The 17,763-nt window shown below is 40.2% G+C and overlaps 5 protein-coding genes across 6 annotated transcripts in view; 2 read left to right on the forward strand and 3 right to left on the reverse strand.

Moving 5' to 3' along the window:
• LOC136238434 (intraflagellar transport protein 172 homolog) overlaps positions 1-149 on the reverse strand; it is a 28,634-nt gene extending 28,485 nt beyond the window's left edge. For both annotated transcript variants that reach the window (XM_066028901.1, XM_066028900.1), the window contains exon 1: positions 10-149. In XM_066028901.1, coding sequence (XP_065884973.1) covers positions 10-48 — 39 coding nt within the window. In that variant the 5' untranslated portion in view covers positions 49-149. The remainder of the gene's footprint in view (positions 1-9) is intronic.
• Positions 91-991, forward strand: LOC136238441 (large ribosomal subunit protein eL21-like). Its single transcript, XM_066028914.1, has 6 exons — positions 91-174; positions 236-308; positions 362-423; positions 472-662; positions 712-784; positions 834-991. Exons 2-6 carry the CDS (start codon positions 242-244, stop codon positions 921-923), a joined length of 483 nt encoding a protein of 160 aa, XP_065884986.1. The 5' UTR covers positions 91-174; positions 236-241; the 3' UTR covers positions 924-991.
• LOC136238436 (progesterone-induced-blocking factor 1-like) lies at positions 913-5,455 on the reverse strand. The gene is made up of 15 exons (XM_066028903.1): positions 4,899-5,455; positions 4,693-4,812; positions 4,509-4,642; positions 4,350-4,458; positions 3,996-4,177; positions 3,818-3,943; positions 3,670-3,768; positions 3,461-3,626; positions 2,313-2,463; positions 2,182-2,266; positions 1,630-1,732; positions 1,451-1,581; positions 1,317-1,401; positions 1,089-1,193; positions 913-1,041 (listed from the first exon to the last, which is right to left on the reverse strand). The coding sequence occupies exons 1-15, from the start codon at positions 5,403-5,405 to the stop codon at positions 1,006-1,008; spliced, it is 2,139 nt and encodes a 712-aa protein (XP_065884975.1). The 5' UTR covers positions 5,406-5,455; the 3' UTR covers positions 913-1,005.
• Positions 5,439-12,134, forward strand: LOC136238435 (UDP-N-acetylglucosamine--peptide N-acetylglucosaminyltransferase 110 kDa subunit-like). Its single transcript, XM_066028902.1, has 17 exons — positions 5,439-5,693; positions 5,749-5,902; positions 5,952-6,195; positions 6,324-6,392; positions 6,440-6,556; positions 6,611-6,690; positions 6,735-6,824; positions 6,871-6,976; positions 7,032-7,273; positions 7,328-7,481; positions 7,528-7,629; positions 7,748-7,927; positions 8,120-8,278; positions 8,327-8,416; positions 8,538-9,576; positions 11,535-11,703; positions 11,923-12,134. Exons 1-17 carry the CDS (start codon positions 5,582-5,584, stop codon positions 12,071-12,073), a joined length of 3,258 nt encoding a protein of 1,085 aa, XP_065884974.1. The 5' UTR covers positions 5,439-5,581; the 3' UTR covers positions 12,074-12,134.
• On the reverse strand, positions 12,063-16,114 carry LOC136238440 (CCR4-NOT transcription complex subunit 7-like). The gene is made up of 6 exons (XM_066028913.1): positions 15,887-16,114; positions 15,646-15,839; positions 15,280-15,441; positions 12,548-12,725; positions 12,389-12,466; positions 12,063-12,344 (listed from the first exon to the last, which is right to left on the reverse strand). The coding sequence occupies exons 1-6, from the start codon at positions 15,989-15,991 to the stop codon at positions 12,210-12,212; spliced, it is 852 nt and encodes a 283-aa protein (XP_065884985.1). The 5' UTR covers positions 15,992-16,114; the 3' UTR covers positions 12,063-12,209.
• Between the last annotated feature and the right edge of the window lie 1,649 nt (positions 16,115-17,763).

Here is a 17,763-nt window from a genome sequence, read left to right on the forward strand (position 1 = left end):
GTAACGCACCTGAGGATTGAGTAATGTCATGAAATGTCTCAACTGCATCTTCTAGTTGTTGAGTATTAATTAGATATTGCACCTAGTAACGCAAATAAACAATCTTAATTAATACTGGGCGCGTTAACCACGCTCGTTCTTGTTTGTGTCACAACCGGATACCAGGCAGATCAGGTGTGTTCGTGTAGTGTATCTATTAGAACTATTTTCATCTTTCCAGTCTTTTTATTTGTAGTGAGCGATGGCTAAGACACACGGGTATAGGAGGGGCACGAGGTATATGTTCAAGAGACCATTCAGGAAGAATGGTGAGCATTATATAGAAGACCACGTGTTCCACGATAACCCTGTTATAATACAGGTGTCATACATTTATCCACTTATATGAAGGTGTATAAAGTAGGCGATATCGTCGACGTAAAGGTTAAGCTGGTACACACCCCCTAACCAATATCACCAGTTTCATTACAGGGCAATGGAGCTGTTCAGAAGGGAATGCCTTACAAATACTATCACGGGAAGACCGGGCGCGTTTTTAACGTGACAAAGCGTGCAGTAGGTGTGATTGTTAACAAGCAGCTAAGAGGGAAGATTATCCCAAAGAGGATTAATGTACGTATTGAGCACATTCATCACTCAAGATGCAGGGATGATTTCTTAAGGTAACAACATTACATGGCAAGCTTTAATAAGATTGTATCCCTTTGTTAGACGTGTTAAAGAGAATGAACTTAAGAAGAAGGAGGCCAAAGAGAAGGGTATTAAGGTGTCCTGTAAGAGAATGGTGAGTGTTAATAATGTAGCAGAGTTATTATCTCAATGTGTTACAATAGCCGGTACAACCTCGAACTGCTCACTGGGTGAGAACTAAAGATAATCAACCTGAACTAGTGGAGCCAATACCTTATGAGATCAATGCTTAACTGATTGGATAATTTGAAAGTACATGTTTGATGCATTTACAAATGATCAAAATTAATATCATCTTCTACCATTTGCGTTGCTCTAGTGTAGTACACCAGTTGTGAGAGGTGTGTTTGTCTAAAGGGGGAGAAGATGACGTACACACACAAGGGAGTTGATCTTACAAATAGTAGTGGTTGTGGCTGGCCGGTGCCTATCCCTTCTTTAACATTTTGTAATTGTTGTGCTGTACACAATGAACGAATGGATTGTTTCATTGTTGCCAACTCCTAATGGTACATCAACCACATAATGATGTAAACCTCATTAATATGACCACCCCTATGAAGTGGTCTTACTAATGAGGTCAAGGAGTTAGACCACACTAGCTGGTCCTATTAAAATGTCATTACCTCAGATTGGGATAACAACCTCTCCATATCACCACTCATCTTATTATGTGACATCATCAATTGGGACCTCTCCTCGTTTAGTTGTCTAACACATCAGATGAGGGGATCACATGACTACAAGGAGATGTGCTCACCTGATCTCCTCCTGTAACTTGTGGTTATGTGTTTTAAGTTGATCTAGTTGAGTATCACGTGATCTTATACCATTAACCAACAAGTTGTGAGGTTGTTTAGTCTGATCCAGTAATGTATTACTCCTCTCCACCTTATATGGTGATATTATTGTGATCAGTACAATATAGTAACACAGTACTTGTATTATTAGTTGTTCATAACGTGATCTCTCCTCTACTAGTTCTTGTCTCAGTGATACATTACTCCTCTCTGCTAGCATCAGTCTCCTAGCTAGGTGTACACTATGAGGAATAGGAGAGGATGGTTATATCTACAATGGTGTAATGTGCAGGTGTGAGGCAGCATTGTCAAGTGGTTAGCTTGGTAATCACGAGGTGCCAGGTTCAGTTGCTATTGTTGTAGTGTCCCCACTTGCTTAGCAGTGTTGGGTTGTTGTGGAAGTTTGGGGTTCTGTGGCCTCTACTCGTGTAGTCCTACCCCAGGAAGATATGACTGTACCAACTTATTGTGTTTCACAAAGGATGTGTGTGTGTAGTGTGTGTGAGATTATGTAACCAAAATCTTATGTTGCTACATACACAAGAACAGGAGCTTCTGTGCTCCTAAAGAGTGGTATGGATAATTTGTTAGCTTGTATTGTGTTGGGATGGCTGAAAGGTCTATGACATGGATTTACTAATTCACACACACGAATACTAACAGACCTCCCCTCCATAACAAGGTCACTGACCTTTGTTGCAGTCTCCTTTTAGCAGCGGATGGTACTCCAATACCATAAGATGATAGAACACGTTCACTATTAGCATCATCACACACTGCAATACTAGAGGATGGGGTACTCAGTTATAAGCCACACTATACCTTCAGCAGCTTGTAGTACCACTTGGTCTAGCTCATTCTCAACCTTCTCATAACTATCAACCCGTCCAGTCAACTCTTTTACTTTCAGCACTAATTCTGTTTCCTTCATGTGAGAATCACCTTGAATTTTCAGGAGGTCTGCATTCAGGGTCTAATAAAGACAATAATATTAACAGGGGCATATTAATAATAGGGGCTTATTGTCTTACATAGCTTCTCTCCCTATAGCCACCTTTAATGGATTTAACAAAAACTAGAAACTCTCATGTTCAATTAAGGATCATAGAATAAAAAGTAGTGTGGGCCATACTAATGATCGTGTGATCTCCCTTGTTTCACCAAGTACTCGTTTTCACCTGTGTATTTCTATGATGTTTAAAATTCCTAATATTTTTGTGCTTGTAAAAAATTATGACTGGTGAACCCATGTACACTGCATCAAAAGAAAGAATCTAGACATGCCATAAAATCATCTGAACACATGCCCCAATTACTGAAAAGTGACGTGGCCATTACAAGTCCTTTTCAGCTATGTTCAACCCATTACACATAATGAGGAGAATTTCTGCAATTGAGCGAGTCACCACGGAAAATACAGATAAGAAATGCGATCCATCTGATAGCTAGTTTGCAAAGCCACACACAACACACTACTGCGAATCGATACCTTGAGCAGTTAGCAAAAGGAAATGGAACAGAAAAGCGAAGTTCACGATGCATACATTGTACACATAAAGGCACCTGTAGGGCTGATGTCTAACAGTGTAAAAATTAAACCCATAACCTTAGGAACAGAAAAGCGAAGTTCACGATGCATACATTGTACACATAAAGGCACCTGTAGGGCTGATGTCTAACAGTGTAAAAATTAAACCCATAACCTTAGCCCTTATTGAGTTTTACTCTTGTCTGAAGGCAATCAGTCAGCAAAAAAATCATATTTTTTTTTTTTTTTTTGTATTTTGTGGCAACTTTTTGGAAGCAATTCGGGTCACACTGAAGACACTTGGTTACACCTAACCAATATTGCTAAGGTGCCATGTGAAGGTTTCGTCATAATATTATACTGTATAGCGGGGTTTTTTCGAGGGGATTTTTGTGATTTTCATGGTAGAACCTGATATTGCAGAGGTGTCTACAGTTCTTACTTCAATTCTCTTAGTTTGTTGTTCCCTGTACGTTTCGCAATGTAGCAGATTTTGACTGGCTTCCTCATACAGCACTTTGGTTCTCTCCAGTTCAAGACACTTCACTCTAATCACACCTTCTAGTTCAGCTACCTGGCTATTATGGTCTACTTGTAGTTGATGATACCTATACCACAATAAAGGTAACTAAATCATGGTAAGGGACTAACTGGATCTTTAGTTCTTGTAGTTGCTGGTCTATATCTCTCTCACTAGCAATAGCTTTGTCCCTCTCAATGATAGCAACATCATGAGCGTCTTGTAAGCTTCTGCATTATATCATTAATATATGAGCTAGCCTCTGTTTTGAGTGGTGACCTGTTTTCTCTTTCAAACATCTCCCGAGTTTGAAGACGTAGCTGTTCCATTCCTAGGTTAGTTTTGGAATGGAATTGCTGCAGTTCTTGTTCCAGTCGAGACTCGTACCCCATTCTGTGTGTCTCCCTGAGTGTCACCAACTAACAATACACACACCACCACATATGGTACAATGCACCTGACATTGACCAATTTATCATACAAACTTTCTCTATTCTGTCTGGACTCAGAAAGTTGTTGATTAAGCTGTTCGATCTTTTGTTCACTCAATAGCTTGCTCTGGTTAAGATGTTCAACTTGTCTCTGCAGGTAATCCTTGTCTTGTGCCAGTATGGTAATCTTCTGTTCTATCACACTCAACTACAATGGACACCTCTCAAATAATGGACACATAAGCCAATTAATATTCTAGTCCTCTTAATGTAGTACCTTCCTATTATCAAGAGTATATAATGGGGGAGGGTTAGGCTTGCTATATGGAGGATTTTAACGAAGCCTATATCCCAGTAAAGAGAGAGGATTCATAACTTACTGAAGCTGTTAATTGATCCTTGTCCCTCTGAAGACAACTGACTGTCATTTCCAATTCATTAATCTGTTCTGATGTTGAACTCAGTTGTTGACTGGTGATGTCTAGTTGCCTAGGTGACCACCTGACTTGCTAAGCACTTGTTGCTAGGTAACAACACACCTCTTTAAATCATCATAATGTTCCACCTTGTGCTGGTCATGTGTTGATCGTGATCTTATCTCAGTTAGTTGATCAGCTAAACTATCTCGTTCTGTTTGAACACTAGTATATTGTGTTCTTAGCCATTGTAACTCCTGTGTACATTGTTACAAGTTGTTAGTAATATATTAGTTCACTAATGTACCTTGTTAGTTGAGGTAACTTGTTGCTCACTGACTTGTAACTGAGTCTCAACATTCCTCAAGTCTTGACTCAACTTGTTAGCCAGTTTGACATGAGGTTGACACTGATCATAACAACCCACCTATAGTAACACAAGCCATTTTATTAATTTATGAAAGACAGCCATAACACCCTATACACCCAGAATACATACAAGTAGTCACACACCAAAATGAAGTCCTTCAAAGACAATTGGTCTAGACCCCTTGACATTAACTGTTCATATTTGGCAATCGTGATCAAAGGAGCTTTTAAACTGTTCTTGATATCTCTCACAGTATCAGCTAGGAATGGATTAGATGCTTCAATCTCTTCTTGTCTTTGTTTAACGGCAGCTATCTCTTCCTGGGTCTCTCTTTGCATACGAACCAGCTCTTGCTGGTATCCACTGGTCACTGAAGATAGCTGCACTTGTAATAACCTCTTCTCGTGTGAGATATTACACAATTGTTCTTCCAGTTCTTCAACTTTATTAACATGTTCCCTTTCCATGGTTGCTATTAGTAACTTCTTCTGATTCAACTCCAGTTTTACCAATTCCAGAGAGTGTTGTAACTGTTTACGTTCCAGCTCTCCCTGTGTCACCTTACGAGGTCTAGAGGTATCGAAGGAGCTACTAAAAGTCGAGTATTCAGTAGCGAGTAGCGTGCTCTCCTCTGTAGTATCGTTGTGCATGGTGGTTGTTATTTAGAATCAAACATTTCCCGCTATTAGTGACGTCACTGACCACAGTAAAATGGCCAAACGGAAAGGAGGTTTGCCCGTGCCGTGTTAGATCAGTGTAGAAAGGCGTTATTATTCTAGTGCTCGTATCGTTCTTTATATTGTGAAAGTGCGTCGTGGCAGTGATAATGGCGTCCCCTACTCATTCGCAACTGGTGGGCTACAATGGCGTGGTAGCTAGTAATGGCAATGATAAAATGGTGGATATGTTGCAACAGAACTTAGAGAATATTGACTCTGGTAAGCCTTTAACAGCCGGAAAGCTGGTGTTACGCTATCCATCAACTCGTTACAGCCACTCTAGCGGAATTAGCACACAAGGAATATCAAGCGGCCCATTACGACAGAGCTGAAATCGCTTGTATGGAACTGTGGAGACGCGAGCCGGATAATACAGGATGTTTACTACTTCTGTCCTCCGTACATTTCCAGTGTAGACGCCTTGACAAGTGAGGAGAGATAATCAATCCTTTAATAGTCACGTGTCGCGTTGTGTAGGTCCGCACAGTTCAGTGCGTTAGCTGTGAAGAAGAACCCTCAACTGGCTGAGGCCTACTCTAACTTAGGAAATGTGTTTAAGGAGAAAGGGCAATTACAACAAGCCCTGGACCACTATAGACATGCAGTTACACTGAAGCCAGAGTTTGTGGATGGTTACATCAACCTGGCAGCTGCTTTAGTGGCAGCAGCAGAGCTGGAACAAGCAGTCCAGGCTTATTGTACAGCTCTGAGACTGAACCCTGTAAGTGTCCCATGTGTATTAATAATTGTTTACTGGGTGGTATTGGGTTATTATGTTATCTGTCTTTCTCTCCCAATGTTATTCTTAGGTGTAAGCTATAGGTAGTGGTTGTGTGTGTTTGTGTGCAGGACTTGTATGGAGTGAGAAGTGATCTTGGCAACCTCCTCAAGGCGTTGGGAAGATTGGAGGAGGCTAAAGTAAGGTTATATCATTGCATCCCTAACTTCTAAGTAGCTCATTACAGACCTGCTATGTTAAAGCCATTGAGACACGTAATGACTTTGCTGTGGCCTGGTCTAACCTCGGTTGTGTGTATAATGCACAGGGAGAGATCTGGCTAGCCATCCATCATTTTGAAAAGGTTTGTTGTACGGCTTCAATTTCATACAGGAATTTCATAAATATCCCTTTTCAGGCTGTACAACTGGACCCAACCTTCCTTGATGCTTATATCAACTTGGGAAATGTGTTGAAGGAGGCTAGGATATTTGAAAGGTAGTATAATCATTGTCATGATGATATTAATCTGATTGCAATAGGGCTGTGGCTGCCTACCTGAGAGCACTCAGTTTGAGTCCTAATCATGCGATAGTCCATGGCAACTTAGCTTGTGTATATTATGAACAAGGGTGAGATGGTGATGTATAATGTTCTAGTGCACTAGTGTTATCCTAGGTTGATTGAACTGGCAGTGGACACTTATAGGAGAGCTATTGAACTACAACCACACTTTCCTGATGCCTATTGTAATCTAGCTAATGCTCTTAAGGAGCAAGGCAAGGTGTGTTGTGTGTGATTATAATAATAAGAGGGATTAATGTTACTTATCCCTTTAGGTATCTGATGCTGAGGACTGTTACAACACTGCTTTGTGCCTTTGTCCAAACCATGCTGACTCCCTGAACAACTTGGCTAATATAAAGAGGGAACAAGGGAAGATTGATGAGGCCATGAGCCTATATAGAAAAGCTTTGGAGGTTCTACCAGACTTTGCAGCAGCTCATTCCAACTTGGCAAGTATCCTACAAATGCAGGGAAGGCTAGAGGATGCACTTCTCCATTATAAGGAAGCTATTCGGTAAGTGATAAAGTAGGAGGAGTGTACTGTCACTGATAATCCTTTGCCATTTAGGATCCATCCCACGTTTGCGGATGCCTATAGCAACATGGGGAATACCCTTAAGGAAATGCAGGACATTCAAGGAGCCATGCAATGTTATACTCGTGCCATACAAATCAACCCTGCCTTCGCTGATGCTCATTCTAACCTAGCATCCATCCACAAGGTCTGTTCTCATAGCTCATGTGATTGTTGATACTGCTTATTAATAGGATTCTGGTAACATCCCTGAAGCCATTACATCATACAGGATGGCCTTGAAACTGAAGCCAGACTTCCCAGATGCTTACTGCAACCTTGCACATTGTCTACAGGTGGGACCCAGTGACCATACAGTGTGTAATATGTACCCCGTGTGTGTCTCACTTAGATCGTGTGTGATTGTAATGACCATACAGTGTGTAATATGTACCCCCTGTGTGTCTCACTTAGATTGTGTGTGATTGGAGTAACTATGATGAACGTATGGCTAAGATTGTTCAGATAGTTGGTGACCAGTTGGCAAAGAACCGACTACCTTCAGTGCATCCTCATCATAGCATGTTATATCCTCTGTCTCCTGGTTACCGTAAGGGGATTGCCAGCAGACATGCTCAACTTTGTTTGGAGAAGGTGAATGTCCACATGGTGTCCACATGGTGTGTAAACCTGTTAGATTTGTTCTATGACACCTCAGAGCACCTTTATAACATTGTATACTGGCTATATACCATTTTATTGATAATATTGTAATGCTGGCTGAGTGTTATATACTATTGTCATGTAAGGATTGTACAGGAAACCTGTTACATTGTTCTATTACAGATTCTTCCACTGCATAAGTCACCCTATTCACACCCCAGAGACCTTGGCATGTCTGGAGGACGACTGAGAATTGGATATGTCTCATCAGATTTCTGTAACCACCCTACCTCCCACCTTATGCAAAGTGTCCCCGGCTTCCATAGTCGTAGTAAGGTTGAGGTAAGTCACATTGACTTCTTTGAAATATTTTAGTGAGTTGTTTATTAGGTGTTCTGTTATGCCCTATCACCGGATGATAACACTAGTTTTAGGAAGAAGATACAAGCAGAGACAGAACACTTTATTGACTTATCCAAGGTAACGGCGCTTTCGTATTTTGGTCCTAGCTCCTTGTTGTAGCAGTTTGTCTTAAATATTTGACTGAGTCAAATTTTTTTAGACGCTAGTCGTTTAATGTCCATTATTTGATGTCGTCTAGGTGACCGATAATGGACAAGCTGCTGACATCATCTTTAATGACAACATTCATGTCCTTATTAATATGAATGGTTATACTAAAGGAGCTCGTAATGAAATATTTGCCCTCAAACCAGCTCCCATACAAGTGATGTGGCTAGGTTACCCCGGTACTAGTGGGGCCAACTACATGGATTATATTGTCACTGATCGCATCACGTCACCACTACACTTTGCTGAGCACTACTCTGAGAAATTGGCTTACATGCCTCACACGTTCTTTGTAGGAGACCACCGATACATGTTCCCACATTTACTGAACTCTGGCAGTGGATCTAACAATCCTGAAGTGCTGAAGTGCCTCGACAGCCAAGCTGGAGTGATCAAAATTGGTGACAAGGTTCAGCTACCAACTAATGCATCACTTGTGGCTCAGTCTCAAGTACAGCAACAACAGCTGAAGCAGCAACAGTTACAGATTGAGCAGCAGATTGGAGCTCAACAACAATTGCTGTTACAGACACAGGCCAATGCTGCAGTGTGTGTAGGCATGTCAAGTCTCCATCAACAAATGGTAGTACAAGCTAACATCACTACGCTACAGCAACAATTGCAGCAAGTGAAGTCTTTACAATATCAACAACAGCAACAGCAGCAGCAACAACAGCAACAACAGCCACAACAGCAGCAGCAGCCACCATCACAACCAAAGGAGGCTACTTCTCCTAAGGTGCCACCAGACTTGCCCCTCACAACAAGAGCACAGTATGGGTTACCTGACAATACAGTGGTTTACTGTAACTTTAACCAGCTTTACAAGATTGACCCAGCTACCCTCAAGTGTTGGGTTAATATTTTACTGAGAGTGCCAAACAGTGTTCTATGGCTTCTAAAGTTCCCCGCGAGTGGAGAAAGTAACATTCTTAACTCAGCGTTGAAAATGGGTGTGCCCCAAGGACGCATCATCTTCTCAGCTGTTGCTCCTAAAGAGGAACATGTACGGAGAGGACGTCTGGCAGATCTGTGTTTGGATACCCCCTTGTGTAATGGTCATACTACAGGTGTGTACCCTTACAATTGTGCATGTGTAACATCCCCCCCGTGTATTTGTTATACAGTGATAGACCTATAGGCAGGCTTGGGGCCAAATACTTTAAAAAGTATTTAATACAAATACATATACTGTATATGACCGTATTAAAGCCGGGCTCAAATACACGCAGGGGCTCAAATATACGCCGGGTACAGCTAGGGGACTGTCATAATAAACGCCGGGGCTCATTTAAACGCCGGGGTGCTAATGATATGCACTGAAAGGGGTTCTAAACTCGTGTCAGCTGCTAACTATACAGTGATGTCTCGTCACCAGTCTTATGATGTCTTGTCTTGTTCGACTATGCCTTCTCTTCTGGTGATGGCCATAGCGTATTTATCGTGGTCATTGTCATCTTTCCGCCCGACTTCCAATGTTTCACCCAGCAGAGGAGTCCAAATGGGTTTATGTACGTGATGGGCTATGGATTTCGTATTTCGTAGGTACTTGTACTGGCATCTGTCATTCTCAACGAGTGGCTAGTAAGAAATAAACTCCTGGGTCCAAATTAACGCCGGTCTCGTTTAAATGCCGGGTCAAAAATGATTTATAGGAAATAAATGCCCGGGCTTCTGTACGGTCATATACGGTACTCTGAAATTATGGGATACAAAATACAAGTACTTATATCCAGGATGTATTTCAAATACAAATACTTTTAAGTTAGAATTAAAGTACCGCCGCACGTGTGTACGGAAAATACGAGGGGGTGTGTCGAGAGGCTAATACAGCACGAGGCGAAGCTGAGTGCTGTATTCCGAGTACTGTATTTTTCGTACACACAAGCAAGGCGGTGCTTTAAGTGTTATATTGTACTTCCTGGTCGTGTCTGGCTTGGAGCGATTTTCTCTAGTACTCAAACAGCTGCGATTTTTGGTGATAAGGATATCAGTAAGTGTTAAACTATTCTATTTCTAGTCGTAGAACGAACTAATAGGATTAGTTTGGCTAGTTTTAGTGATTTACAATGTCACGCACGTGATCAGTCGTGCTGTCTTAGGGTTAGCGTCGTGTTTTAAAAGCTTTGTGATCAGGTGATCAGTAAGTGTTTATACAATCTATTCCTAGCTGTAGAACAAACTTGTAGGATTAGTTTGGCTGGTTTTAGCGATTTACAGTGTTGTTTACATAACATTCCACAGATAAATTCTCCGCATAACTGTACTGTATTTGCCCAATTAGCTGCATAACTGTACTGTATGACTCATACAGTACAGTTATGCAGTTGATTAGTACTGTATGGAGAATACGATATGCGCGGCATCGCTTTGATCCTCCCACGCAAAGTACAATAAATTATATGCATTTAAATACTTCTGTACTTTGATCCTTTGATCTGAACTACACATTACACAACCACCCAACAGTACACAACTCTGTTTTAATATTGTTCTAATAAAATTTCAAATGTATGATAAAAACAACTGTATAACATTATAATGCCAGAAAACAATAGTAGACTTCTTGCTCTTCTTAGATGACACTATGTTACAGGGTTTGAATACTTGTGTATAAAAGAAAAGCAAGTTCTTCAATACCCTTCCCATTCAAAGAAATTGAAAGAACATTAGTATTTGATATACTTTTACAGATTAAGGTGCCAATAAGTCTAAGATCATTTTCCAACCAAATAAATTTTACAGATTCTCTTCCAAGCAAAGTATTTGATGCATTTGCAGAAAGTATTTGAAGTTTTTACACAAAGTATTTAAGTACAAATACATGTTGTTTCAAAACTTCAAATATTCATTTAAATACAGCTAAATACAAATGTATTTGACCCCAAGCCTGCCTATAAACCAGTATACTATCAGTCAACTGAATGTGTCATTTGTGCACAAAGTTAATACTGTTTAATAAAGCCTGCACGCAACTGTACAAAGTGTTGTTAGTTAGAATGTACTGTCACTAGTCGTCTGTCCACAGGCATGGATGTGTTATGGGCTGGTACCCCTGTGTTAACACTACCGTTGGAGACATTGGCATCACGAGTGGCTGCTTCACAACTCTGTGCCCTAGGCTTCCCCGATCTTGTGGCTGAGAATAGGAAAGAATATGAGGAAATTGCAGTACGGCTGGGATCCAATCCGTCAGAGTAAGTCACATAAAAATTATGGCCACTTGGTTTTCTACCACTGTGCTACCATATTGTCTTGAATAGTAGCCCGGGCGTTTATTTCGTTCCGAGTAACTTTCACCCAGACCCACTGGCTTGGGTGAAGATACTTCAGTGAAATAAACTTGTAGGCAACTTTACCCCAGGCCATTATTTGAGGCAATACGGTATATAGATTACCACTATGTCCTGTAATAGGTTAGCAACACTGAAGAGGAAGGTCCAAGAAGCTCGTATGACTGCACCACTATTTGATACTAAACTGTACACATCAGACTTGGAAGTGTTGTACTGGAAGATGTGGAAAAAATACACATCAGGGATGGTAGCTGACCACATCACGGAGTAAATAATGATACACATACACACATATTGCACTTCAGAGTAATATTATTTATTGTTACAAGTGACAGCTACATGTGCATGGATAATTAGTGGCGAGAGACGATGGAAGGGTATAAAATGATTGTGGTATTAAACTAGATCTACGAGTCGGCAGCTGTCTGATGATTGTTGTTGTTATGGTTACCAGATGTAGTGTAACCATTACTAGATTCAGTCCCTAATCCAAATAAGTGACCATTAAATTTGTCATTATCAATATAACCATCGAAGAACATCTGAAATAGCAACACATTGTGATGTTCACTTACATGACATGTACCTTCTTAATCTTGAAGAATGCTCCTCCTGTTAGTAAGCTGTCACTACCAGCTTGATGTTGGGCACCTTTCCTCTCCAACTATAAAATGAAATAGGTCATACACTGTTTAACAGAATGTGGCTTGTAATTGAGTTAGTCATGTAGGGTTACTAGCCTTACTTCTAATGAGTCGGCAACCTCTTGTAATCCTCCTCTCAAGTTGCTACAAGATTTCATCAACACCTTGACATCATAAACTTGTGGAAAATAAAGAGAGAGCAACTCAAAATATCCCCGGTCATGTGCTGGTAGCTCATTAGCTGTTAGTAACTTCAACAGGTAGCCAAAATCATAACCACTACAAGGAGAAATTGATAGTTACACTACTACCTGATCAACACATTACAGTAGGATGAACTCTTTCATCCAACATCTCTGTATAACAAATTCTTTGCTTGTCTAACTTCATGCAGTAGTACCATACATCAGGGATCAGGTTTGCACACTAAGCTGAGATGGCTGTATTATCCTCCTCAATCATTAAGCACATTGTTGTCTAGGTGTCATGTGATAATATCTTTTCTTAATTTCTATACAAATTGGGTCGGTTGGGTCCGAGCAAAAACTTTTTGAATAGGTATGGTCTTATGCTGGGGAAAATTATGGTATCCAACCTTCTCTGACTGGAGACACTTCTTGTAAAGTTCTTTGTAATGCTGTGTAACAGGTTGAACTGAAAATGTGAAGTGTTTGCAGTAATCAATAGTTAGGGTACATGTTCAAATGTAAAATTAATTTTATGACTAAAATTATTAATTTAAAATGAAGTAGGAATCCAAGTGATAAAAAGTAGTGAACAAGAGATGAATGATGGTACTACAGCATAGCTCAGTGGGAAAATCCCTACATCAGCATGTTATAACAATCTTTTGTTTAATGTCGAAGTAGGGATTTCCCACCAAGCTTTGCTGTAATACCATCATTCATCTTTTGTTTCATTACTTTTTATTGCTTGGGTCTCTACTTCATTTTAAAATTATATACTAGTTTGTTTGGTTTTTTGTTATAGCATACAGCTATACACGTGTGACTGTTTTATTAGGGTGACTGTTTTATTAGGGTGACTGCTGTATTAGAGTATCTCAAGTCAGCCAGGTGGTACACCAATTTCATATTTTCATTGTGCTATCATTATGAATACAGCTAGGCCAATAATATGTGTCATTGTGATAGATTGTCAAGAGGTGTGGTCTTGGTGCTCAGTCATTATTAATCAACCAAGATTGTGTTAATTAATTAATAGGTGTGGCATTGAACCTACCATGAAGTTACTGGAATCTACTGAGTGTAAGTGCTTAAATGAGAGCCTAAATATGCTACTCAAAGAAAGTGTTGATAGCGAAAATCAAAGCCTTGATATGGTTTCATTGCAAAAAGAAGAAGACAATGAGCCTGATTGAAGAAAGAAAACGCAAGGCGCAACTCGTCAGAACCTCAATAGGCACATTCCACTGGTGAGTTTATTATTATAATTGTAGCATAATAATGGTGGCCATGCGCTGCTTTGTTTGGCCTCTCACCTCACAACTGTGGTCAGTCCAGGCCCGTAGCCAGGAATTTTGAAAGGGGGGTTCTTTTTGACCAAAAGTGGACCTTTACTTGCATGATGATTAATAAAGGTACTGAGACTGGGTGTGCGAAGCACACCCAATCTAGGGGGGTCTGGGGGCATGCCCCCCCAGAAAATTTTTTGAAAACAGATACTAAAAGGTTGAATTTAGTGGCATTTCAGTCAATAAAAATAACAATTTTTTTAGGTAAGCTGAAGACCAGCTGTATGAATGATATCTGGAAAAATATCTCTACTGCTACTGTAATTATACCATCTGCACATGCATGTGTCTAAATATAATATATTGGAATGTCACAATGAATAAGAATGGGAAAGATTGAGCACTCTGCCATGATCAACAGGGGCAGTGTAGCAGAACAAAGGGTGTCTTAAACAATGAAATTTACACATTGCATGGAGTTGAAGCATGGATGCTATTTGTGGGCTCTGCATGGAGGGGCTTGTCCACCAAAATCTTATATTTTAATGAAAGCTCGGTTTAGACAATCTACATGTAAATTAAGTAGCTTTTAAAAGAAAATGTAATTGTGACTGTTCTATTAGAGTGATTGTTCTATTAGAGTGGTTGACTGCTCTATTAGAGTATCTCGATCTTGCATTGCATTTAATGCAAGCATTGAATGAGTTACTCGGAGCACTTATTTTAGCTTCTTATTATAGTGGTATCTAGTAAACTGTAGCTAATGGACTTTTGCTCCTGAAAATTTGGACTTGTATACTAAAATTGTGGACCTTTTTGCTAAAATTGTGGACCTTTTACTGAAATTGTGGACCTTTTTTCCAAGAGGGCGGTTCTTCAGAACCCCCCGAACCCCCCCTGGCTACGGGCCTGCAGTCAGACTAAAATCCAAGTTTTTGGTGATTTGAAAAATTCTATATCTAGTTGCCTGTTAGTTTTCTTGTTTTTAATGTTGTATTTATGATATATGGACTAATAGTATTCCATAAAGGTGATTTTTTTTTGTCCTGCAAGATGTCTCTAGGAAGGTGGAAAGAGACAAAAAAAAGTGTGTTGGAGATAATCAAGGTAGTATAAGAGTAGGTAAAAGATTGGAGAGGTTTCACTGTAATTGTAGGTGTATTATTAGGATATTTGGACCCCCTCTGTCTGATAAACTTTGTGTCACTATGTGGACAAGATGCAAGTCATTTCAGATGATGCGGTGGTCTTATTTACAAGATATGCACCACTTAGTAACAGGACCACTGTGGTCTTATTAAAGTGGTAGCTAGTATATAATATTAATTTACATGGTACATTAAACTATTTATACAGTACCTGCCAAAAGTGATCCAAGTTATTCCCTCACACAACACTAATCCAGAAGAAATGATCAATTCTGCAAAATGTTGTGGATCAATTCCATCCTCTTCGTGTCTCTTAAATCGTATTCCTGCCTGTGTCAGCATGTCTATTGAATCTTGAGCATACATGTCTTCCCTGGAACAATATATGAACAAAGTCTTTATAAGAATTGTGGTCTAGGGCTCCACATTTTGAAACAGCAAAAATCGACTACAAAATCTAAGGTCCAAAGTTTATAGAGAGGTATTGTCCAATTGCAAGTAATCTAGTATGACGAATGTGTGTTAGTACCAAAAATCTAAAATGTATTCCAAACAATGCCCACTTAGACATACTCACACTAAACTAAACTTGAAGTTAAACTGCCATATGGAGGTGCCACGTTTCCTCTGTCCCTCATTGTCATACAGAGTTATTCCCAATTGGATCAGTTTCAACATGTTCACGTTGCAGCGGAGTAGCTGATATTGGTATTCGTTAGTTGTACGGAATTCTCCAATAGGTCGAGCCACTACCCCAGGAAACTCTGTGTCCTACAAGACGCATTACTTATTACCGTCACGGCAGTATCGTACCTTACCATGGCTACACAGGGGTAATCGTGTAGCGCCTTTCGTAGCCGTGAGAACTCATGTTCTAAACTATTTTCCCACACCTCAACAAATTCTTCTTCATTAGATGACATCTCAACATTATATTATTAGTAACAATGTAAGTATCGTCGCGCGCTTGCAATAGGTTTTCCACAAACACCCAACACACCTCGCAACACACACACCAATGCGAGTGTGGGTTTGCAGATCGAGCGGCGTGGGCGGATGAGAACAAGCTCACGTGAATCTTATTTTCCACCCGGCGCCTTTTCTAGCTACCGTCCTTTTTCACGATTTGTATATATAGCTGTGCAAGAGGGTATAGTCATAGACATAGGGCAAGTGCTGTGGGCATAGTCTCGTGCCTAGAGCTAAAGCCTTTTTCTTGGCGGGAAGAAAAGCTCCACCCACACACTTAAGAAAAAGTAGTGTGGATCCTTTGGTTGTGGGTACCTGAACTCAAAGTTTTAATAAGTATTAGCTATATGGTTCTCTTTCTTAAACTCATGCACAACTGAACTTCTATCTTGCATCCGCCATGTAGTCTGTCGGCGCCCGCCCCTTCGCATGGAGTAAGGGTCTGGTTTGCTTAGTATCACCATAGATAATAGAGTAAAGGGATAGGAAACGCAAGCAATTTCCGGTTTGATTTCCGTTACGCGTGACTTGAAAGGACAAGACAGTTTTGTGAGAATTAGTGTTCTAAGCAGCGTAAATAGTAATCCAACAGACTACAGTAAGTATTTAGGCCTATGTGAGAGATTTTGGCGAGAGAATTCAGACCGTAGATTTTGTAACAAAGCGTATCGCATTAACCGTGATTGTTACACGCTGTCACACTTTCGCTCATCGTACCTACATGCCTCGTCCATACCGCTTCTTTTATAGCCGGTTCCACTTTCGAATCTTGTGGTAAGCTAGGCGTGTCACCAACACAGTCTTTTAGCGTTGCGTTGTACTGCAAGGTGGTTAAAACTTTTGGTTAAAAATGGAAGATACTTAGTCGTTTCTTCAAGCAACAGTTCCTGTTTTGCTCCGATATTTCCTCTGGTTCCCTCTGTTAAATGGTAAGAAATAGGTTTATCACAGTTAAAAGGATAGAATATATTTACGAAGAAAGTAAAGTGGTTTAAAGTAATTTTTGGGCCGTTTTTTTCACTTTCAATCTCCTTTAATTTTGCGTATAACTTCCTTGAGGGTCGGTACCATCCTATTTCCCTCGATTACTTACTTGAGTTCACTGTAGCGAAGTTTCACAGTCGTTGGTTACAAAATTCTGTCGTTACAACAATTTGTTTATCTTTGATACAAGCGCAGCAAGCGTAACGAGTATGTTCGTGACGTACTACACGGAATTCCAATAGAAATGTACGTATTTTGTGACGTCACGTTATTGCGTTTCCTATCCCTTTACTCTATTATCTATGGTATCACCGAGTTGTTCTGGAGGAATTTAATTTGAATGTAATGACGTAACGAAAATGGTCTTAACGGAAGTGCCTCACTCAAAATTGTGGCAGTGATATTGAACTTCCTTCGCCTTAACACAGGTGAAAGTGGATTGGTCTACTTTTATAGAATAGACATGTCTCCCTACCTAGGAAATCAGAGCGTAACCCGGGTTTTTCGCGTATCAAACGAGGCGAAAAGCCCTTCCCGAAAAAACACTTTCTTCTCTTTGTTCTTTATTAGCTAACTCCTTTTGTTTCTTTCAGCACTGTTAGGACATTTGATTCATTCTTCTGACGTAACATAAACAAAAATGCGCTGATTAAACGTGGAGCGTTCTGATTGGTTGCACCAGTTTTTGGTAATCCGGTACAACTCCACTATACCATAGATAATAGAGTAAAGGGATAGGAAA

Source organism: Dysidea avara, chromosome 11, assembly GCF_963678975.1.
Source record: "Dysidea avara chromosome 11, odDysAvar1.4, whole genome shotgun sequence".
Lineage (NCBI taxonomy): Eukaryota > Metazoa > Porifera > Demospongiae > Dictyoceratida > Dysideidae > Dysidea > Dysidea avara.